The following is a 25,294-nucleotide window of genomic DNA, read 5'->3' as shown; positions in this document are numbered from 1 at the left end:
TTCAACAGTTTTGTTTTGGTTTCTTGCCCTGTGCAGATGTGGAGAAAAAAAGCAAATTTCTAATTAACGAAAATAATCAAAAAGAAATTTCATACACTTTAAACCATTATCTGAATTTCCCACTGTCTTCATAGTTATTTCCTTCAACCACAAAATACAGCTGCATTTATGTGGAAGTTTCCATTATAGTGTGGCTCAGTGGAAATTGCCCAGGCTTTGGAGTCAGAAGTCATGTGTTCAAATCCCGGCTCTGCCAATTGTCAGCTGTGTGACTTTGGGCAAGTCATTTCACTTCTCTGGGCCTCAGTTCCCTCATCTGTAAAATGGGGATTAAGACTGTGAGCCCCCCGTGGGACAACCTGATCACCTCGTAACCTCCCCAGTGCTTAGAATAGTGCTTTGCACATAGTAAGTGCCTAATAAATGCCATCATTATTATTATTATTATGTTGCAGAGCAATGTGTGTGTGTGTGTATTTTAATTTAAAAGGTTGAAACATCTGTGGCTAGTTAGGAATAAACACATCTGGCATACACAACATGATACACATCTGGAAATATCTCCCTTCCTATTAGATTATCATTGCCTTCTTAGTTTTGGCAAAATTTCCTTGCATTCCTTCTGGTTTCATTATAACCGCTTGTCCAGTGACACTCTAGAGAAAGGCAAAGAGAAATACTTGTTTACAATCATGGTACTTTTCAAAAGGGAAAAGTGGGGAAGGATAAAGAAACAGCATTAAAATAGCAAGGTGCTTTAAGCTATAAATCCATCATACCTTTGTCCTCGGAGTTTCTCACTTCTGTACAACATAATGACGGAAGAAACTACTAGTGAACTATTTGAAGTTGATTACCCATTATATTGAGCAATTCAGAATCCCAGATATTTTTCAAATTATCTTTCAAACCAGTTATAGATACATTCATGCTTATTTTGTGCCATTCTCTCCAAGTTGAAATAGGCTGAACAATAAACAAGATTCAGTGAGTGGTATTTATTGAGCTCTTAGTATGTGCAGAGCTCTGTAGTAAGTGCTTGGAAGTGTACAGTACAATAAAATTGTAGACATGATCCATTTCTTCAGTTGAAATAGGCTGAACAATAAACAAGATTCAGTGAGTGGTATTTATTGAGCTCTTAGTATGAGCAGAGCTCTGTAGTAAGTGCTTGGAAGTGTACAGTACAATAGAATTGTAGACATGATCCATTTCTTCAAGGAGTCTACAATATAGTCGATCCTATAATAGGTCTCCCCTTCTTCCCCAAACTTTCCCCATATACTTTGGGATGAACCCTTAAAAATTTCCAACACCGCTGTGTGAGGATTCCAGAAATTATGTGGACGCGGTCTTCTAGACTGCGAGTCCGTTGTTGGGTAAGGACCGTCTCTATATGTTGCCGACTTGTACTTCCCAAGCGCTTAGTACAGTGCTCTATACACCGTAAGCGCTCAATAAATACGATTGAATGAATGAATGAATGAATGACAGCTGAAGCCCGGTCCTGAGACTACCCAAAAATGAGATGTTTTGATTCTTAAAGTTCTAAAAATGAAATCTGCATGATGTAAGTGCCCTCACCTTTGAAAGACCCCTTTCATTACGTACGTGACCTAATGGAAAGAGCACGGGCTTTGGAGTCGGAAAGACCTGGGTACTAATCCTGGCTCCTCCAATAATAACAATAATTGTGGTATTTGTTAAGTACTTACCAGAAGGCCGGTACTGTACTAAGCATGGGGGTGGATATAAGCAAATGGGGATGGACACAGTCTATGTACCACATGAGGCTCACAGTCTCAATCCCCATTTTACAGATAAAGTAATTGAGGCACAGAGAAGTTAAGTGACTTACCCAAGGTCACCCAACGGACACCTGGCCAAGTCAGGATTAGAACCCAGGTCCTTCTGACTCCCAGTCCCAGGCTCTATCACTAGGCCACGTTGCTTGTCTTTGAAACTTTGAACCATTTACCCCCAACCCTTTAATTCCCATTTAACTGATGGTTAATAGAACATTACTTGTACATATTTACTATTCTACTTATTTTAATGATGTCCATATAGCTTTAATTCTATTTCTTCTGACGATTTTGACACCTGTCTCTATGTTTTGTTTTGTTGTCTGTCTCCCCCTTCCAAACCGTGAGCCCGCTGTTGGGTAGGGACCGTCTGTATATGTTGCCAACTTGTACTTCCCAAGCGCTTAGTACAGTGCTCTGCACACAGTAAGTGCTCAATAAATACGATTGAATGAATGGAAAACACCGGGTTTTTCAAGAACACAAAAACTATCACTTTATGGTAGAAATTTGCACACGCTTGCCTTGAACCCAGGCCCGAGTGTCTGTATTTGTGACCAGGTTTATGTCCGAAGGAAGTGTTGCTGAATGAGTTTACAGGTTCCGGTGTGCGTACCTGAAGTGTCGCTTCCTCTTCTGGACTTTTCCCTGGTTAGACATTTGAACCAAAGCGTCCCAAAGTCTCCAGGAAACAAACCATACTGCCTCGGCATTCTTTAGTCCCCAAGGTAACGATGCTCCTGAATTAGGTTTCCAGGGTAATGCCCAGCCCTCCGCGTCTTGGTTTCCAAGGCAATAAGATACTCCAGTGAGGCGGAGCAGGTTCTGCAAACTGCAACAGAAGAGAAAATTGAGTCTTGGACAACGCAAATTCTTAGATTGGGCCTGGAACTGGACTCGGGGGCCTATTCTACTTGTTAAAGCCCTTTGGGATAATTCAGATAGCTTTGCACTGACTTTTTTGAAACGGAAAAAGAGTTCATTAGGGCTTTCTGTTTGTTTCCACCTTGCCTATTACCCTGGGCGATGATGAGTTCTCCTTCGAGCGATCGAGGTGACGGGAATCCGGGGCTGAAGCTGGAAGCTGTGATTCAGGTCAGTTGGAAACCAATCTGACCTTCCTGAAGTTAGTGTGTGGAAGGAGTGGGTCAGAAGAGGTTAAAATGATATTTTCTCTCTTCTTCCCTCTGATTTCTTCCTCTGTTGCAGGTCCCCAAGGTTGCTTCCCCGAAGCTACACAAATGCAATCACTTTGAGAATGTTTTTTGAAAACCTCACAAAACCTCTTTCCCCAAATTTTCATTTAGTGCTTCATTGTTTCGTTTCCAGACTGAGCCCATTGTTGGGTGGGGACCGTCTCTATATGTTGCCAACTTGTACTTCCCAAGCGCTTAGTACAGTGCTCTGCACACAGTAAGTGCTCAATAAATACGATTGAATGAATAAATGAATGAATTGTCCTACAAAGCTTTTTTCATGGGCTTCAGGCCAAAAAAAAATTGGACGAAGAGGGTTGATGGGACGTAAGAAAATTGGGGGGCTGTCAGACTGTTGTCTGACATCTCTGAGTGCAAAAGCTGAAATTGTTTAATGATAAATTCGAGAGTTTATAAACAGCTCTATCACTGTTCTCTCTATATACCATACACTCTTCTTGAAAATTGTGCACTTTTTGTTATGCTATTTGTTAAGCACTTTGTTAAGCATTTGTTAAGAAGCAGCATGGCTCAGTGGAAGGAGCCTGGGCTTTGGCGTCAGAGGTCATGGGTTCGAATCCTGACTCTGCCAACTGTCAGCTGTGTGACTTTGGGCAAGTCACTTAACTTCTCTGTGCCTCAGTTACCTCATCTGTAAAATGGGGATTAAGACTGTGAGCCCCACGTGGGACAACCTGATCACCTTGTAACCTCCTCAGCACTTAGAACAGTGCTTTGCACATAGTAAGTGCTTAATAAATGCCATTATTATTATTATTATTATTATTATTATTATTATTATTATTATTATTATGTGCCAGGCACTGTACGAAGTCCCACACAGGGCTCAATGTCTTAATCCCCATTTTCCAGATGAGGTAACTGAGGCACAGAAAAGTTAAGTGACTTGCCCAAGATCACGCAGCAGACATGTAGTAGAGGGAGATTAGAATGCAGGTCTCTCTAACCCCCAGGCCCATGCTCTACCCACTTGCTCACCCGCTTTTCTTGAAGCACTTGAAGATATTTTGTATGTCCTGTTATCATAGACAAGCAGTGTGGCTCAGTGGAAAGAGCCCGGGCTTTGGAATCAGAGGTCATGGGCTCAAATCCCAGCTCTGCCAATTGTCAGCTGTGTGACTTTGGGCAAGTCACTTCACTTCTCTGTGCCTCAGTTACCTCATCTGTAAAAATGGGGGTTAAGACTGTGAGCCCCCTGTGGGACAACCTGATCACCTTGTAACCTCCCCAACACTTAGAAGACTGCTTTGCATCTAGTAAGCACTTAATAAATGCCATCATCATTATTATTATTAACATTCACTTCATCCTACTCTCAGAGAAGCAGTGTCACCTAATGGAAAGAGCCCAGGGAGTCAGAGGGCCTGGGTTCTAATCCCAGCTCTGCCACGTGTCTGCTGCGTGACCTTTGACAAATCGCTTAACTTCTCTGTGCCTCATCTGTAAAATGGGGATTAAGGCTGGGAGCCCCATGTGAGACATGGACTGTGTCCAACCTGATTATCTTGTATCCACCCCAGTGGTTAGTACAGTGCCTGGAACATAGTAAGCTCTTAAGAGATATCACACTTATTATTATTTTATTCTATCTACTCCAACACTTAGTACAGTACTTAGCACATTGTAAGTGCTTAATATCGTTTAAAAAAAAAACACTTATCCGACAAGTTATTCCACCACCACCAGTTGGATATGAAGGTTAGGGAATAGAACATTAACCCAGGGGAGGAACTTTCTTCAACCCAAGAGCTTTTTTTCAGGTGTGCCTTTGTGGGGAAGGGGTGAATGGAGCAGGAGGAAGGCAGGTGATGTCTTATTGCATTGTGTTAATTGCAGGTGTATCAATTAGTGTTCTTCCCTGCATTATAGCGCTAACTTCAAATACTGATTAATTATATAACCTAAATTAAGGGACTGTGGTAGTCATAGGGCTTCAAACTCCATTTTCCCACCCTGTATTCATTCATTTGTTCATTCAATTGTATTTATTGAGTGCTTACTGTTTGCAGAGCACTGTACTAAGCACTTGGGAAGTACAAGTATAATTATTAGGAATAATAGCCCCAGAAAGATATGGGATTTAAGTACCTCGAAATTAACATCAACCCCAAGGTCCATTATTTTTTTTAGAGATTCAAAAAAATGAGCACAGACTTCTCCTAAAATAAGAACCCCACTGTTTTCACAATTCCTTTTTCCTCTTCTCCTAATGCCAAAACAGCTAACGTGGAAAGTTTGATTTTCATCCTGTCTTTAGTTCATCCTCAGAGGAGAGCCGCGTTAGAACCCAAAGATCAGAGTACATGACAGATCTGAAAATATTTGCTTTAGAAATAAGAAAGCTATCTGAAGGCAGCGGCTGTAATCAACCTGGCTTATAAAGTAATAATAGGCAGTTGGTCTATTATTTTCACCCTGTGTGATCGTTATCTCCGTCTGAGCGCCAAGGCACGCCAGAAACAGGCGCCATCGAGATGCAAAGATAATCTCTTTCTTTTATTTAAATTCATGCTGTCCTTCAGCTTGGAGGCTAGAGTGCTTGCCTGGGGAGCTGAGGAAGGTATTAGTTAGGATTCTGAAAAGGATGCAGAATTGGCCCCGGGGTGAGCGGGAGGCATCCATTTGACCCCATCCTAGATCAAGGAAACCGCTCTGCTGCAGGAAAGATAATAATAATTCTGGCGTTTGCATCGTGCACTGTACTAAGTGCTGGAGAAGATACAAAATGGTCAGGTCGGAGACAAAGTATCTATCCCAAATGAGGCTCACATGTTGGGGGGAGAAAATGCATTTATTCGGTCCCCATTTTACGGATGGGAACATGGAGTTGTGGAGAAGTTAAGTGACTTGGCCAAGGTCATACGACTGGCAGACGAAAGATCCGGGATTAGAACCTAAATCCTCCCATTTCCAAACTAGGGCTTGTTCTACTAGGCCACACTGCTATGGCATAGTGTATAGAACATGGGCCTGGGAAGCAGAAGGTCATGGGTTCTAATCCCAGCCTTGCCACTTGCCTGCCGTGTGGCCTTGAGCTTCTCTGTGCCTCAGTTACCTCATCTGTAAAATGGGGATTGAGACTGTGAGCCCCACTTTGGGACAGGGATTGTGTCCAACCCAACTGGTCTGTATCCACCCCAGTGCTTAGTACAGTACCTGGCACATAGTAAGCACTTAACAAATACCATTATTATTGTTATTATCCATTAATAATAATAATAATAATAATAATAATGACATTTAGTAAGCGCTTACTATGTACAAAGCACTGTTCTAAGCACTGGTGAGGTTACAAGGTGATCAGTTTGTCCCACGGAGGGCTCACAGTCTTCATCCCTATTTTACAGATGAGGTAACTGAGGTCCAGAGAAGTTAGGTGACTTGTCCAAAGTCACACAGCTGACAATATACGTTTGTACAGATTTATTACTCTATTTTATTTGTACATATTTACTATTCCATTTATTTAATTTTGTTAACATGTTTTGTTTTGTTGTCTGTCTCCCCCTTCTAGACTGTGAGCCCGCTGTTGGATAGGGACCGTCTCTATCTGTTGCCAACTTGCACTTCCCAAGCGCTTAGTACAGTGCTCTGCACACAGTAAGGGCTCAATAAATACGATTGAATGAATGAATTGGCAGAGCTGGAATTAGGCCACAACCCTGAATTATTGTCCCAGGATAGGGCTCAGGCACAGCAATTATTGGGAACTGAAGGAGGGATGAAGGAGGAGCAGTGTGGCTCAGTGGAAAGAGCCTGGGCTTTGGAGTCAGAGGTCATGGGTTCAAGTCCCGGCTCCACCAATTGTGAGCTGTGTGACTTTGCGCAAGTCACTTCACTTCTCTGTGCCTCAGTTACCTCATCTGTAAAATGGGGATTAAGACTGTGAGCCCCCTGTGGGACAACATGATCACCTTGTAACCTCCCCAGTGCTTAGAACAGTGCTTTGCACATAGTAAGTGCTTAATAAATGCCCACATTATTATTATTATTATTATCCCCATTAGAGGCAGAATTGCCAAACTGAAATAGACATGTTGCTTTCCTCACACTAATGAGAGTAGGCGAAAAATCTGGGCTGGACCACCTAGTAAAAACAACTGAGTAAGAATGTAGGTTGGCTCTTCCTGCTCTTAATGAAGAGGACGTGATTGTAAAGAGGTTAATATTGAGGAAAGCGATGGTTTATCCTGATTGTGGGGCCTTCCACCTCAGGTGCTGCAACGATCATTTCAGCAGAGTAGGGATGATGCATCTCTCGAAGAAGCATTTCTAAAGAAGCAGCGTGGCTCAGTGGAGAGAGCACGGGCTTGGGAGTCAGAGGTCGTGGGTTCTAATCCGCTGGTCAGCTGTGTGACGTTGGGCAAGTCACTTCACTTCTCCGGGCCTCAGTTATCTCATCTGTAAAATGGGGATTATAATAATAATAATGTTGGTATTTGTTAAGTGCTTACTATGTGCCAAGCACTGTTCTAAGCGCTGGGGTAGGTACAAGGTAATCAGGTTGTCCCACGTGGGGCTCCCAGTCTTCACCCCCATTTTACAGATGAGGGAACTGAGGCCCAGAGAAGTTAAGTGACTTGCCCAAGGTCACACGGCAGCGTGGCTCAGTGGAAAGAGCCCGGGCTTTGGAGTCAGAGGTCATGGGTTCAAATCCCGGCTCCCCCACTTGTCAGCTGTGTGACTTTGGACAAGTCACTTAACTTCTCTGCACCTCAGTTACCTCATCTGTAAAATGAGAGTTAAGACTGTGAGCCCCCCATGGGACAACCTGATCACCTTGTAACCTCCCCAGTGCTTAGAACAGTGCTTTGCACATAGTAAGCATTTAATACATGTTATCATTATTATTATTATCAAGTGGCGGAGTCAGGATTTGAACCCATGATCTCTGACTCCAAAGCCCATGCTCCTTCCACGGAGCCACGCTGCAGACTGTGAGCCCCACGTGGGACAACCTGATTACCTTGTATCTATCCCAGCACTTAGAACAGTGCTTGGCACATAGTAAGCACTTAAGTACCAAAATTATTAAATTATTGTTATTAGAATTGACTATTTCATTTCGAAAAGTCAGGGTTACCATATGTACCATTTGCCCACTGTGGAAACTACTCAATCATAAATCGTGTATTCCCCACACAGACCGCAGTGGAGTAGCTCTATAAAATCCCGCAAAGATTAGAGAAGCAGTGTGGCTCAGTGGAAAGAGCCCAGGCTTTGGAGTCAGAGGTCACGGGTTCAAATCCTGGCTCTGCCAATTGCCTGCTGTGTGACCTTGGGCAAGTCACTTAACTTCTCTGTGCCTCAGTTCCTTCATCTGTAAAATGGGGGTTAAGACTGTGAGCCCCCCGTGGGATAACCTGATCACTTTGTAACCTTCCCAACGCTTAGAACAGTGCTTTGCACATAGTAAGCGCTTAATAAATGCCTTATTATTATTATGAGCAGAACTCTTGCTGGTTTGATCACCCTTCTCCGATCATTTCCTGTTCTTAGAAAGATTTCTCCACAGTTTATTTTCCTGCCAGCCTCAAATTGTTGCCATTATCGATATGTCTGTGTTCCTCCTCTGATCTCAGAGAAACCTTTCCTCTTCATTTTAGAAGCAGCATGGCCTATTGGAAAGAGCACCGGCTTGGGAAGCGAAGGCCCTGGGTCCTAATCTTCGCTCTAACACTTGGCAGCTGTGCAACCTTGGGCAGGTCATTTAACGTCTCGGTGCCTCAGTTTCCTCATCTGTAAAACAAGATTCAATAGCTGTTCTTCCTCCTAGTTAGGCCATAAGCCCCACGGGTGGAGGGACCGCGTCTCAACCGATCATCTTTCTCAGGGCTCGGTACATTGCTTGGCACATGGCAAGTGCTGAATGATATCGCATTTATTATATGCTCCGGAGAAAGGGAGGAGACTGGGCCGGCCCCCGAACATTATCTGAGCCCATGATCATTTAAGTCAAATTTCATTCTGGCCCGGATTGTGGAACAGCTGGGAGTAGGGAAGGCATTATCCCCTGAGTACAGTTTATGCAGTGCACTCATGAACTACTAAGAATTGCCCAAAAATGGCCCTCTAAATGGCTGCTTAATTGCCAGCAATGTAACCTAGTGGATAGTTCGTGGTACAGGGAGTCAGGAGACCTGGGTTCTAAATCCAACTCCAATTACCTGCTGTGCGGCCTTGGGTCAGTCACTTAATTTATCTATGCCTCAGTTTCCTCATCTGTAAAATGGGGATTAAATATGCATGGTAAGTGCTTAACAAAAACCAGTTATTACTTGCGGGGTACTTTCACAAGTGCTTAAAAAAACCCACAAGCATGGTTAAGCACTTACCATGCATTTTTGTGTCTGTTCTCGCTCCCCCTTCGATTGAACATGTGAGGTAGAAACTGTGTGATCTGTTTGTATTGTTTCTACCCCATGGCTTAGCGCAATGCTTGGCACGGAAGAGTGCTTACAAATTGCACTATTATTATTATTATCATTATTATTATCATCATCTTCTTCATTCTATCTTCTCTTGAAACACAGAAAAAGATCGGAGGGAGGTGACTGGCTTCCCATTTGCTTCCCATATTCTAATCCCTGTGGCTCTTGAGGTTACTCCAGGGGTTTAAATGATGAATCGAGGGGCTGTCTCAGGGGCTATCTCAAGGCTATCACACTCCAGGCTGACTAGCCCTGGTCCAGAAGACCCCCAGAAGGCCTTAGCAGGGGTCCTGAAACCCATCACCGGACACTCTCCCACTCCCAGTATGCGACTAACCACTGTGCAATTGAGACCTTAATAGGTCTCTGTTTCTGATCCAAGATTAGAATTCATTATCATTTGACTCCAAGGAATTGAGGTTATAGTTGAGTTTCTGTGAAGCATCAGTGTCACCTAGTGGCGTGCCTCCAAATTTAAAATTTAAAATATCACCATCTTATTCGAAAAAAATGGAAGTTCTTCAGATGTGATCAAGCCGTGGCACTGTACTGTACTAAGCACTTGGGAGAATACAATATACTCTGTGCAAACACTATTCTAAGTGCCGGGTTAGATACAAGCTAATCATGTTGGACACAGTCCATCTCCCACATGGGCTCCCAGTCTCAATTCCCGTTTTATGGACGAGGTAAATGAGGTACCAAGAAGTTAAGTGACTTGCCCAAGGTCACTCAGCAGACAAGTGGCAGAGCTGAGATTAGAACTCAGGTCCTTCTGAGCCCTGTGCTCTATCCACTAGGACCAGAGGTAACCCATCTGTTCATCAGAGATGGGGACAGGGGAAGAGGAGTAGAGTGAAGCACTTTGGAAAGTGAGAATATGTGCTGGAGAGGGAATTTATCTTTATTTACCTTACCCATTGGGATTGGATTTGTTGTCCATCTGTGTGAGTAATACCCCGTCTATAGGATTTCAACAGACTAACCCTAGGCTGGCCCCTCCATGATATGGAAAAACTGTCATTCTATCACCTGCTATCAGAACGTTTGGTCAATGGAAACATCCTTGTAAAAATTTTAGTTTGCAATCTCCTCCACTAGCTTCCTGTTGGCTAGAGACCTTGATTTTCACTCCCATTGTTCTCGCCCAAGTGTCCATACAGTGCTCTATACATGGTAAATGCTCAGTGAAGATTACTGATTGATTAATTGCCCAAGGCCTCACCCCCATTTTCCCTTATAAATATAATAAAATTTCCTCATTTTTCTTCTTAATCTTGACTTGAACAGTCATAGAGCGGGGGAGAAGGAGGGGCAGATCAGGGCTATACAATCATCATACATAGATAATTGGATAAACATGTATAATAATAATTATGGTATTTGTTCATTCATTCATTCAATCATATTTATTGAGCACTTACTGTGTGCAGAGCACTGTATTAAGCGCTTGGGAAGTACAAGTTGGCAACATATAGACACTGTCCCTACCCAACAATAAGCTCACAGTCTAGGAGGGGGAGACAGACAACAAAACAAAACATGTATGTAGACAGGTGTCAAAATAGTCAGAACAAATAGAATTAAAGCTATATGCACATCATTAACAAAATAAATAGTAAATATTTATAACTAAAATAGAGTAATAAATCTGTACAATCAATCATATTTATTGAGCACTTACTGTGTGCAGAGCACTGTACTAAGCGCTTGGGAAGTACAAGTTGGCAACATATAGAGACGGTCCCTACCCAACGGTGGGCTCACAGTCTAGAAGGGGGAGACAGAGAACAAAACAAAACATATTAACAAAATAAAATAAATAGAATAGATATGTACAAGTAAAATAAATAGAATAGATATGTACAAGTAAAATAAATAAATAAATACAGTAATAAATATGTACAAACATATATACATATATACAGGCATATATGTATATATATATATATATATAAATTCAATTGTATTTATTGAGTGCTTACTGTGTGCAGATGACTGTACTAAGCGCTTGGGAAGTACAAGTTGGCAACATATAGAGACGGTCCCTACCCAACATATATGTGTGTATATATATACACAGGTGCTGAGGGGAGGGGAAGGAGGTTGGGCGGGGGGATGGATACAAAGTAATCAGGTTGTCCCACATGGGGCTCACAGTCTTAATCCCCAAGTTACAGACAAGGTAACTGAGGCACAGAGAAGTGAAGTGACTTGCCTAAGGCCTGAAAGCAGACAAGTAGCAGAGTCTGGATTAGAACCCAGGTCCTGTAACTCCCAAGCCCTTGCTCTTGGCACTAGGCCATGCTGTTTCTCTATTTGCTTCTGCTTCTTTTACCAGAGCTGCACAGGTCAATAGTTCATCACCATGAGTTGCTTAACTTACGCTATTCGTACTCTATAGGAAAATGCTCACAACTGGGCTGAAATGTACCTTTAATGAGAGTCCAGGTGTGGCCCAAAGATTGTTACTTTTCGTTGGAACTCTGCTATAAAACTAAGCATGCCAAGCCTATGACAAGGTTTTATAGGGAAATTTCTGGTAGGCTTAATAAGAAAAAAAAACCCTTACCCCACCTGGCAGGAAGACCTTTATTGTTAAAGATGCTCTCAGGTTGTTTTGAATGGACCCTAGGTAGTTCTAAATATAGTACTTCATCTAGATGTGGGAATAACTGGGTTGGGTTACAGATCTTAAGAATTTGGGTGGGTCTGTGTTGGGAGAGAGGAAAAAGAAAGATCGTGAGTTAGAAGCCAAATCCTCCTCTACTGTCCTTTGTAGAAATACCCACTTGGATCCATAATGCCACAAGACAATGAACATGCTGTGGAAAAGTTCCTGCTGCAGGCAAAAATAATAAAAAAAATGGTCACATTCATACCAAAATATAAATATACCGTACCAATATATAAATATATACCAAAAAACGAAAGGCATTTTCATTGCTACAGGAATTGCAGAAGATCAATAAAGACGGTTTCGATTAACAGTCAGCCCCCCTAGACTTCCAGGTTCCTGAAGAATTAATTGTCAAGTAAATCAGGCAGATCCACAAACGATCACATTCCCATGTCAGTCTCTTAAATCCCAATCCACTATCCTGTTTTCTACCCTTCTGGTAGAAAAAGATCAGCGATTCCTCTGCAATTGGAGAATTGCAAACTGTGCACAGGTATTGAAAGTCAGTCATGTTTCTGAATGAGGCATCTCCACAGATGTTTGGCTTCCACAAATAAGATTTGGTTTTTCAGGTTCTCTCTGACAAACTGCCATGAGAGTATGTGGAGAATATTCTGATGATGATAATAAGAAGAAGAAGAATAGCAATAGCACTCATAACAATAACATTCAACAACAACGAATCCAATGTATTTGCTGAAATAAAAGCACAATGTATTTGCTGAAACGTGCAGTAAATAATTGCTCCTGCCGTGGCCTCCTGAAGATAATTGACACTGGGGCAGAGAAAGGACAGAGCAGTTAATTAAAGAAAATTACACAAAGTTCAAGAGGAAAGGTTATGCTTGGGGTGGCAGACTCAGAAGAGAAGAATGTCGTTCATGCTTAAAATCCGTGCACTGCTCTGAGCTTGGGGAATAAAGGACTAAGTTTGGCGTGACAAATTTAAGAGGACAAGGCCATTCCTACACACGGCGAGTGCGTCCAACCATCTTGCATTAGCTATGCCGAATGTCTTTCCTTTCACCCTCAGCATTCCTTGCCAGTTTGCATGAAATGAAACAGGCAAACAGTTTTCCTAGCTTTGCTCAGACAATTAGAAGACATGTTCCCCATCTGCTAGACCTGACCCGGTTGTCATCCTAATAACTGGGACCTTGGGGAAGCCACCTGAATAATAATGATGGCATTTATTAAGCGCTTACTATGTGCATAGCACTGTTCTAAGCACTGGGGAGGATACAAGGTGATCAAGCTGTCCCATGGGGGGCTCACGGTCTTAATCCCCATTTTACAGATGAGGGAACTGAGGCCCAGAGAAGTGAAGTGACTTGCCCAAAGTCACACAGATGACAAGTGGAGGAGCCAGGATTTGAACCCATGACCTCTGACTCCAAAGTTCATTGTCTTTCCACTGAGCCAAGCTGAAAACGTGCCCCCCATTGGATTAGGTGTGAAACCTCCTCCACCCATCTGGCCCCAGGGCCACCATCTCCGGCGCCATCAGTTACCTCCTCTGTAAAATGGGGTTGAAGAGTGTGAGTGAGCCTCACGTGGGACGGGGATTGTGTCCAGCGCTTAGAACAATGCTTGGCACCTAGTAAGCTTAACAAATACCATAATAATAATGATAATAACCGGCCCAGAAACCGAAATCAGATGTGGTGGTTAGTCGGTTGTCTGATTTCTGCCCTTGAGTCCCAGCTTCAGGCCTAGGGATGCAATCAGAATGCACTCTCAGCATCTCTCTAATAATAATGATGGTATTTGTTAAGCGCTTACTATGTGCAAAGCACTGTTCTAAGTGCTGGGGAGGTTACAAGGTGATCAGGTTGTCTTACGGAGGGCTCACAGTCTTCATTCCCATTTTACAGATGAGGTAACTGAGGCACAGAGAAGTGAAGTGACTTGCCCAAAGTCGCGCAGCTGACAGTTGGCGGAGCCGAGATTTGAACCCATGACCTCTGACTCCAAAGCCCGGGCTCTTTCCACAGAGGCACGCTGCTTCTATCTCTCCTTCCGCAAAGTTTAAGCCTTCAGGTCCCAGTGTATGTATGTACGTATGTCCCAATGAATGAATGCATGTCTCATTCATTCCAATGTATTTATTGAACGCTTACTGTGTGCTCTGCATTTTACTAAAGGCTTGGAAAGTAGAATTCAGCAATAGAGACAATCCCTACCCCACAACAGGCTCACAGTCTAGAAGGGGGAGGAGACTGATATCAAAATAAGTAAACAGGCAACAATAGCATGAATATAAATAAATAATAATAATAATAATGGTATTTGTTAAGCACTTACTATGTTCTAAGCGCTAATTACAGATATATACACATCATTAATAAAATGAATAGAATAATAAATATGTAGCTATATACAAAAGTGCTGTGGGGCAGGGAGGGGAGTAGAGACAATCCCTACCCCACAACAGGCTCACAGTCTAGAAGGGGGAGGAGACTGATATCAAAATAAGTAAACGGGCAACAATAGCATTAATATGACTAAATAATAATAATAATAATGGTATTTGTTAAGCACTTACTATGTTCTAAGCTCTAATTACAGATATATACACATCATTAATAACATGAATAGAATAATAAATATGTACAAGTATACAAATGTGCTGTGGGGCAGGGAGGGGAGTAGAGACAATCCCTACCCCATAACAGGCTCACAGTCTAGAAGGGGGAGGAGACTGATATCAAAATAAGTAAATGGGCAGCAATAGCATGAATATAAATAAATAATAATAATAATAATGGTATTTGTTAAGCACTTACTATGTTCTCAGCCCTAATTAGAGATATATACGCATCATTAACAAAATGAATAGAATAATAAATATGTACATATATACAAAAGTGCTGTGGGGCAGGGAGGGGAGTAGAGACAATCCCTACCCCATAACAGGCTCACAGTCTAGAAGGGGGAGAAGACTGATATCAAAATAAGTAAACAGGCAGCAATAGCATGAATATAAATAAATAATAATAATGGTATTTGTTAAGCACTTACTATGTTCTAAGCACTAATTACAGATATACACACATCATTAGTAAAATGAATAGAATAATAAATATGTACATATATAGAAAAGTGCAGAAGGAGGGAGTCGGGGCGATGGGGAGGGGAGGAGGAGCAGAGGAAAAGGGGGGTTCAGTCTGGGAAGGCCTCCTGAGGGAGGACTCAAAGATTTGCACAACAATGCCAATAATAGCAATAATAATGAGAAGCAGTGTGGCTCAGCAGAGAGAACACAACCTAAGAGTCAAAAGGACCAGGATTCTAATCCTAACTCTGCCCCTTGTCTGCTGTGTGACCTTGGGAAAGTAACTTAACTTTTCTGCGCCTCAGTTTCCTCCTCTGTAAAATGGGTACTAAGACTGTGAGCCCCATGTGGGACAGGGACTGTGTACAACCTACCCCAGCGCTTAGCACAGTGCCTGGCACATAGTAAGCGCTTAACAAATACCTTAAAAAATATGATTTACTGCAGCGCTCAGCACCGTGACTGTCACCATAGAAAGCGCTTAACAAATAACTTAAAAAATACAGTTTACTCCAGTGCTCAGCACAGTGACTGTCAACATAGAAAGCACTTAACAAATAACATAAGAAATACAATTTACTCCAGTGCTTAGCATAGTGTCTGGTACATAGTAAGTGCTTAACAAATACCTTAAAAAAATGCAATTTACTCAAGTGCTCAGCACAGTGACTGGCACATAGTAAGTGCTTAACAAATAACTTAAAAAATACAATTTACTCCAGTGCTTAGCACAGTGACTGTCAGAACAGAAAGCACTTAACAAATAACTTAAAAAATACAATTTACTCCAGTGCTTAGCATAGTGTCTGGTACATAGTAAGTGCTTAACAAATACCTTAAAAAAATACAATTTACTCCAGTGCTTAGCACAGTGACTGTCAACATAGAAAGCACTTAACAAATAACTTAAAAAATACAATTTACTCCAGTGCTCAGCACAGTGACTGTCAACATAGAAAGCACTTAACAAATAACTTAAAAAATACAATTTACTCCCGTGCTTAGCACAGTGACTGTCAACATAGAAAGCACTTAACAAATAACTTAAAAAATACAATTTACTCCAGTGCTCAGCACAGTGACTGTCAAAATAGTAAGCGCTTAACAAATACCTTAAAAAATACAATTTACTCCAGTGCTTAGCACAGTGACTGTCAACATGGAAAGCACTTAACAAATAACTTAAAAAATACAAGTTACTCCAGTGCTGAGCATAGTGCCTGGTACATAACAAGTGCTCAACAAATACCTTAAAAAAATACAATTTACTCCAGTACTCAGCACAATGACTGGCACACAGTAAGCACTTAATAAATACCTTAAAAATACAATTTACTCCAGCGTTTAGCACAGTGACTGGCACATAGTAAGCATTTAACAAATAACTTAAAAAATACAATTTACTCCAGTGCTCAGCACAGTGACTGGCACATAGTAAGCACTTAAAAAATACCATAAAAAACAGAAACAAAAAACAACAACAACAACAACCAGGTAGTGGAGAGGAGACAGCTATTCCCTGGCCCATGACAGCCCTTAGAGGAGAAGGGGGTTAACTCAGCCTTAAGATTTGGCTTCAGCATTTCTGCCATGATGCAGACTATAACTGCCAGGATGCTCTCAGCAAGGGTTTTTGCTTGTTTTGTCATGCATCAAAGCGAGCACAACAAAGCTGCTCTGCTGGACACCACATTAGAGAACCGGGATCTAGGAGAAAGGGGGAGAGAGAGGGGGACTCTGTGTTGCATCCTCTAGAGCTCAAGATTGAAGCAAGCCAAATGTGACCCGTGACCTGACCCACGGAAAAAACCAGAAACAACTCAAAGGAAACGCATGGGATTAATAGCCATTCTTGCGGATAGATTGCGTGAACAAAATTTCCAATTAGCCCTTCTCATCTTGGCCAATTCCGGAATGCTGATGGGAGTTTGATCTAAGGTCTGGAGAAACATTTTTGGGTGGTGGATTACGCCGTACTTTCAGTTTTTACTAAAGATGCCTTGTTATACTAAATCTGCGTGAGAATAATAATAATAATGATATTAGTTAAGCGCTTACTATGTGCCGAGCACTGTTCTAAGCGTTGGGGTAGATACAAGGTGATCAGGTTCATTCATTCATTCAATCAATCGTATTTATTGAGCGCTTACTGTGTGCAGAGCACTGTACTAGGTGCTTGGGAAGTACAAGTTGGCAACATGTTGGTAGTTGGTAGTTGGTAGTGAGTCCTACATGGGGCTCACAGTCTTAATCCCCATTTTACAGGTGAGGGAACTGAGGCACAGAGAAGACAAGTGACTTGCCCAAAGTCACATAGCTGGTCAGTGGCGGAGCCGGGATTAGAACCCACGCCCTCTGACTCGAGGAGAAGTAGCGTAGTTTAGTGGAAAGATCATGGGCTTGGGAGTCAGAGGCTGTGGGTTCTAATCTGCCGCTTGTCTTCTGTGTGACTTGGGGCAATCCACTTAACTTCTCTGTGCCTCCGTTACCTCATCTGTAAAATGGGGATTAAGACTGTGAGCTCCATGTGGGGCAATCTCATTACCTTGTATCTACGCCAGTGCTTAGGACAGTGCTCGGCACAAAGCGCTTAATAAATACAATAACTATTATTATTATTATTGTTTTCTCTCATTCCCTGAGCTCGGTTGTCTAAATACAGCAGGGCTTTTTTTAATGATATTTGTTAAGCACCTATTATACTAGTTACAAGCTAATTAGGTTGGACACAGTACACATGGGCTGTACAGTCTTAATCCCCATTTTGTAGAGAAAGTAACTATGGCACAGAGAAGTTAACTGACTTGCCCAAGGTCACACAGCTGACAAGTGGAGGAGCCAGAATTAGAACCCAGGTCCTTCTGACTCCCAGACTTGTGCTTTATCCATTAATAATAATAATAATAATTGTATTAAGTGCTTACTATGCGCCAGGCCATCGTTCGAAGCGCTCTGGTTTGTACAAGATAATCAGGTCAGACACAGTTCCTGTCCCACATTGGGCTCACAGTCTTAATCCCCATTTTTACAGATGAGGGAACTGAGGCACAGAAAAGTTAAGTGACTTGACCCAGGCCACACAGCAGACAGGTAGCAGAGGCTGGATTAGAACCCATGACCTTCTGACTCCCCTGGGCCATGCTGCTTCTCTCTGGAAATCACAACTCTGCATTAAAACTTAAGAGGGGGAGAAAGCAAAGCCGAAAAACCATACTACTAGCAAGAGTGGCTCAGCTATTTTGTAATAGAGGTAAATCCCTCCCCTGTCATGCCCAAGTAGAGTGGCTTGGTGGTATTTGGGAAAAGCTTATTTAATGCCAAGCACTGAACTAAGAACTGGAGCAGATAAGAGGATCGGGTTGAACACAATTCCTGTCCCTCGGGGGGCTCACGGCTCTGCCACACAGCCTCCAGGCGAAGGGCAGGTGTCCTAATTTTTTAGTAATAGTGATATTATTTATGATTTATTTATTAAATTATTACTGTATAATAATATTAATTGTGGTATTTGTTAAGCACTTACTTTGTGCCTAAGCACTGGGGTCAATATAAGCAAATCCCTTTGGACACAGTCCCTGTCCCTCATGGGGCTCACAGTCTCAGTCCCCATTTTACGGATGAGGTAACAGACACAGAGGAAATGAAGTGACTTACCCAAGGTCACACAGCAGACAAGTGGCAGAGCTGGGATTCGAACCCACAACCTTCTGACTTCGAGGCCCATGTTTGCCCCACTATGCCACACTTCTTCTCTACAGAGAAGCTCTGTAGCATTGTGAGAGAATACACTGGTGGGATTTGGACACTGTCCCTGTCCCTGAGCCCACTGGTGGGTAGGGACTGTCTCTATATGTTGCCAACTTGTACTTCCCAAGCGCTTAGTACAGTGCTCTGCACACAGTAAGCACTCAATAAATACGATTGAATGAATGAATGAATTCCTGGAGGCAGAGAAATCAGGGCACTCACCCAAGGCCACACTACAGGGGGCTCATCGCTCCCCCCTTCTGAGTGCTACTTCAGAGAGCTACCCTAAGGCAAGACCACAAAGGGATGGTGGGAGCAGACATATAGCTAATTTGCCAAGCCCAGCTCCCCTTCTTCCTGTCCCCTACCACTCTGTGCAAAGACACCCCTGCAAAATTCCACTTTACCAAGGGAGAAGATCCAAGGTTCTGCCCTGTCTTCCATTTCTTTTTATTATTAATAATAATAATAATAATAATAATGGTATTTGTTAAGAGCTTATTAGGTGCCACTGGGGTAGATACAAAGTACACAGGTTGTCCCACATGGGGCTCACAGTCTTAATCCCCATTTTACAGATGAGGTAACTGAGGCACAGAGAAGTTACGTGATTTGCCCAAAGTCACATAACTGACAAGTGGCAGAGCTGGAATTAGAACCCATGACATATCTATTCTATTTATTTTATTTTGTTAATATGTTTTGTTTTGTTCTCTGTCTCCCCCTTCTAGACTGTGAGTCCACTGTTGGGTAGGGACCGTCTCTATATGTTGCCAACTTGTACTTCTCAAGCGCTTAGTACAGTGCTCTGCACACAGTAAGCGCTCAATAAATACGATTGACTGATTGATTGATTGACCTCCGAATTCCAAGCCCGTGCTCTTTCCAGTAAGCCATGCTTTTCCTCCTCTTCTTCCTCCTTCTCCTCCTCCTCCTCCTCTGACACTACAGGGAACAGTGAGGACTGGGCTAGGAAGGTTGGGACAGGGGTGGGGGAGACCTTCAGAGCTTTTTCTTCCTTATCCTCCTTTTCTACGGCTACCACCTGCTCTCCCTCCATCTCCACGTTCACCTGGCCTCCAAACTCAGTGTGTGGGACCACTGGAAGTGGTGGGAGGCAGCGTGGCCACAGTGAGGTCCATCATGTTGGAGGGGTAGACAAAAAATGTTACAAGAATAGATTTGTACTTCCCAAGCGCTTAGTACAGTGCTCTGCACACAGTAAGCGCTCAATAAATACAACTGAATGAATGAATGAAAGAAGAGAGCATGGGGAGACCTGGGAGACAGGGAGGTAAGTTCAAGGTTTGCAAAAAGAGACTGAAATTCAGCAGGAGTGGGGACAACTTGGCTAGGAAGGAAGGCAGATATTCCCCATCTCCCCATTATCATTCCTTTCCAAACTTTTTGTCCACATGCTGGCTTCATTTCCTGTAGGAAGCAGGGCAGTTATCCCCCATCTCCTCACTACCATTCATTTCCAAACTTCTTGCCCACCGGCTGGCTTCATTTTTTCCTCTGCTCCAATTAATACTCTCTTTACCACCTTGCCATCGGTCTTCCTCCTCTCCCCTCCTTGGAAATGGCCCTTTTCAAAGGCACCACTGTCCTCTTCCTTGCCAAATCCAGTGCCTTCTACTCCATCCTAATCCTCCTCAACCTCTCGGTTGCCTTCAATACTGAGGACCATCCCTTCTCCTGGAAACATTATCTAATCTCTCTGGCTGCTCCTTCTCAATCTCTTTGTAACTACAGGGATCCCTAAAGGCTCAGGTCTAGGCCCTCTTCTATTTTCCATCTACATTTACTGCTTTGAAGAACTCATTTTCTCCCATAGCTTCAACCACCATCTCTAGTGCCAACCTCTCTCCTCTACAGACTTGGATTCCTTCCTGTCTTCCTGGACATACTGGACATTGTACTCTCCAAAATGTTTAGTGCAGGGCGCACAGTAAGTGCTCAATAAATACCTTTGACTGATTGTATGATTAACAAAGAGCTTAGGCCTACTTATGTAATGAAATTGCTAACTTGGACATTTAATCTGCCATATATTTGAAAAGAGGTGATTTCCACCCCGCTGACATAGATCTAAATTGAACTTATCAGATGGGTAATTAATACATTTTAGAAAACAAAATAATGCTACCTTTTCATTCCCAGTGGAATTCAAACTAAATTTTTAACCAGCCTTCCTCATCAGATCGCCAATACGCTGAAAGGGGTGAGAATCAGTAGCTTAAAGAAGTATTCTTGTGCTGCTAAACTAATTCACAACTGTAGCTGAATTTATATATAAATCTTATCTTCTTTCAAGCTAACCTACTTAATATGCTTAGTTCTCTTCTCCCCACTGACCTGTTGCTCACAACCTTCTCCATAAAGCAGAACTCACAGAACTCACCCCTTCAAAACTGACATTTCTCCCTGCCTTCAAAGCCCTTCTGCAACACATTTTCCCCAGGACCGATTCATTTCTAACCTCCCACCTTAGATCCACCAACAGCCACTTCAGCCCTTCTGTGCCCTTTAAGCACTTAAATACTCACAATCCCCCATAGATCTCTCTGCTTTTACCTTGTATACATATACATTCGTATAATAGTATATAGCTCAAATTTATTTAAAGGTCTGTCCCCCAGATAGATTGTAAAATCCTTGTGGGTAAAATCATGTATACCAATTCTAGTGTACTTTTCCAAGCAGTGCAGTGCTGTGCTCAGGATAGAGGTTGAAATCAATCAATGGTATTTACTGAGCAATTATTATGTGCAGAGCACAGTACTAAGCACTCCAGATTGTAAGCTCATTGTGAGCAGGGAATATGTCTGTTATATGGTTATATTCTACTCTCCCCAGTGCTTAATGCAGTGCTTTGCATACAGTAAGTGCTCAATAAATGCAATTGACTGACTTACTACAACACAACAGAATTAGCAGATACGTTCCTTGCCTATAACGATAATAATAATGATGGCATTTATTAAGCACTATGTGCAAAGCACTGTTCTAAGCGCTGGGGAGGTTGCAAGGTGGTCAGGTTGTCCCACCTGCTCATCATCCAGGGGAGTGCATTCTGTTACACCAATTTTTACCAGTTACCTCCTCTCTGACCTTGAGCTTGACTTTCTCTGTGCTTCGGTTTCCTCACCTGTCAAATGGGGATTCAATAATAATAACAATAATAATGGCATTTATTAAGTGCTTAGTATGTGCAAAGCACTGTTCTAAGTGCTGGGGAGGTTACAAGGTGATCAGGTTGTCCCACGGGGGGCTCACAGTCTTAATCCCCACTTTACAGATGAGGGAACTGAGGCACAGAGAAGTGAAGTGACTTGCCCAAAGTCACTCAGCTGACAATTGGCAGAGCTGGGATTTGAACCCCTGACCTCTGACTCCCAAACCTGGGCTCTTTCCACTGAGCCATGCTGCTTCTCTGTGTAGAACAATACCTGTTCTACCTCCTATTTAGACTTGGAAGTCCCATTTGGGACAGGAGCAGGGTCCTACTTGATTATTTTATATTTGTCCAGTGCTCTCAGTACAGTCCTTGGCACTGCATAAACGTTTAACAAATAACACAATTACCACGGGTATTGTCTTCGAAAAGAAAATGCCATCATTTCCTTTCTACCCAACCCAACGTTTGACAGGGGTGTCTGTGGTATGAAAGGCTCCTACCTGACGCCAAGAGACCCGAAGCTCAGGAAATGAGCTCCATGGTAGGGCAAGATCTCCTCAGAGGTCTGCAGGTCTCAACCCCTACAATGTGGTATTTTTCTTCTATGAAGTCTCCTATTCAGGACTCCTTGCATGCCTGGTGCTTTGCAGGGACTTTATGTCTGTCCTCTGGAGAGATATTTGAATGTTTTCTGAATTCCTGTTTGGATTACCACATCTGGGAAAATAAATAAAATATCCAGGAAAGGAAATGGAAAGATTGATGAAACCAAGTAGCCCACATGCTGGCAAACCAGAGTAGTTGGGCATTGGGTTGTTACTGCTCTCTTTCTTTCTCACCACAAGAGAGCAATGAAGCCTCAAAAATCTTAAAGGAGTTGGAGCCCGTAAATCCCAAGGATTATTAGGAGAACTCAGAGTACCGAGTGCCCTGAGAATAATAATAATAATAATAATGGCACTTATTAAGCGCTTACTATGTGCAAAGCACTGTTCTAAGCGCTGGGGAGGTTACAAGGTGATCAGGTTGTCCCACGGAGGGCTCACAGTCTTCATCCCCATTTTACAGATGAGGGAACTGAGGCCCAGAGAAGTTAAGTGACTTGCCCAAAGTCACACAGCTGACAGCAGTACTTGAGAAGCAGCGTGGCTCAGTGGAAAGAGCCTGGGCTTTGGAGTCAGAGGTCAAGGGTTCATATCCCGACTCCTCCACTTGTCAGCTGTGTGACTTTGGGCAAGCCAGTTCATTTCTCTGTGCCTCAGTTCCCTCATCTGTAAAATGGGGATTAAGACTGTGAGCCTCCCATGGGACAACCTGATTGCCTTCTAACCTCCCCAGCACTTAGAACAGTGCTTTGCACATAGTAAGCGCTTAATAAATGCCATCTTTATTGTTATTATTACCCAGATTTCTCACAAGGAAAGAAAAGCAAAGTTTTCTAGCCTTGAAATAGCGTGACCCTTGGAATGTCTATTTGATCTTACAATAAAATCACCTTTGAAAGCAAAATTTTCTTATTTGAATAGATAATGACATTGGTCACCAAAATAACACAAAATAAATGCTAGCATTTCTTAAGCACTTACTACACACCTAGCACTGTTCTAAGTGGTGGGGGAATATAAGATAGTCAGGTCCTCTGTGGGACTTGCAGTAGGAGGGAGAACAGGTATTGAGTCCCCACTTGCAAATGAGAGAACTGAGGAACAGAGAAGTAAAGTGACTTGCCTGAGGTCACACAGCAGGTACATGGTGGAGCTGGGATTAGAACTCAGATCTTCTGACTCCAAGGCCCCTGCTCTTTCCACAGGGCCTCACTGCAATGAGAATGGATTAGGCAGTAGATTGAAAAGGCCCTGGATAGAAGAGTCACCCGGTAATTTGTTAATTTCTTGCACAGTTTGAGCAGCATACCTAGTGAGTTGAGCTAGGGCCCTGGAGTGAGAAGGACCAGGGTTTCTAATTCCTGCTCTTTCTTTCATTCAATCGTATTTATTGAATGCTTACCATGTGAAAAACACTGCACTAAGGGCTTTAGAAAGTACACTACAACAATAGACACATTCCCTGCCCACAGTGAGCTCACAGTCTAGAAGGGAAGACAGAAAAGAAAGAAAGAAAGAAAGAAAGAAAGAAAGAAAGAAAGAAAGAAAGAAAGAAAGGAAGGAAGGAAGGAAGGAAGGAAGGAAGGAAGAAAGAAAGAAAGAAAGAAAGAAAGAAAGAAAAAGAAAGAAAGAAAGAAAGAAAAATAGAGAGAGAAAGAGAGAAAGAAAGAGAGAAAGAAAGAGAGAGAGAAAAGAGAGAAAGAGAGAAAGAGAAAAGAAAGAGAGAGAGAAAGAGAAAATGAAAGAGAAAGAGAGAAAGAGAAAGAAAGAAGGAAAAAAGGAAGGAAGGAAGGAAGGAAGGAAGGAAGGAAGGAAGGAAGGAAGGAAGGAAGGAAGGAAGGAAGGAAGGGAGGGAGGGAGGGAGGGAGGGAAAAGAGGGTGGCTCTTTTCCACTGAGCCACGCTGCTTCTCTGCTGCTGCTACTCTCCCAAGTAACAGTAATATTTAATAATTGGAGTGTTTTTTAAGCCCTTACTATGTGCCAGGCACTGTACTAAGCGCTGGGGTGGATAGAATAATAATAATAATAGCACTTAGTACAGTGCTCTGCACACAGTAAGCGCTCAATAAATACGATTTAATGAATACAAGTGAATTGGGTCCCTGTCCAACGTGGGGCTCACAGTCTCAGTTCCCATTTTACAGATGAAGTAACTGAGACACAGAGAAGTGAAGTGAGTTGCCCAAGGACACACAGCAGACAAGTGGCAGAACTCAGATACACTGCTCTGCACACAGTAAGTGTTCATCAAATGCCATTGATTGATTGATTGATTGTTGACACTGCCCTGAAAGCACAATCCCTGCTGTGGAACCCTGAAAGGGGCACGGCCACTGAGGGAGAAGCCAGTTGTGCATTGTGTTTCAACTGCTGCTGTAGTGCAAACCCACAGGGCCAAGAGGAGCAGGCGGCTCTGAGCTGCTTGGACAAGTCAATCAATCAACGGTATTTATTGAGCCCTTCCTATGTGCATGGCACTGTAGTAAGCATTTGGGATCATTCAATACAACAGAGTTAGCAGACACGTTCCTGCCCACAAGGACCTTACAGTCTAACTTCTATTGGTATCGGT

At 42.7% G+C, this 25,294-nt stretch overlaps 1 protein-coding gene across 1 annotated transcript in view; it reads left to right on the top strand.

Annotated features, from left to right (window-relative positions):
- The first annotated feature begins 2,834 nt into the window (after nt 1–2,834).
- The window catches only part of CROCC2 (ciliary rootlet coiled-coil, rootletin family member 2), a 150,296-nt gene continuing 127,836 nt past the window's right edge, over nt 2,835–25,294 (top strand). The window contains 1 exon segment of the mRNA XM_038749439.1: nt 2,835–2,900. Within this exon segment, the coding sequence (XP_038605367.1) occupies nt 2,835–2,900 (66 nt within the window).

The sequence above is a fragment of the Tachyglossus aculeatus genome, chromosome 7 (assembly GCF_015852505.1).
Source record: "Tachyglossus aculeatus isolate mTacAcu1 chromosome 7, mTacAcu1.pri, whole genome shotgun sequence".
In the NCBI taxonomy this organism is placed as follows: domain Eukaryota; kingdom Metazoa; phylum Chordata; class Mammalia; order Monotremata; family Tachyglossidae; genus Tachyglossus; species Tachyglossus aculeatus.
Note: the sequence above shows the minus strand (reverse complement) of the source record. Positions and strands in the feature narration are given on the sequence as shown.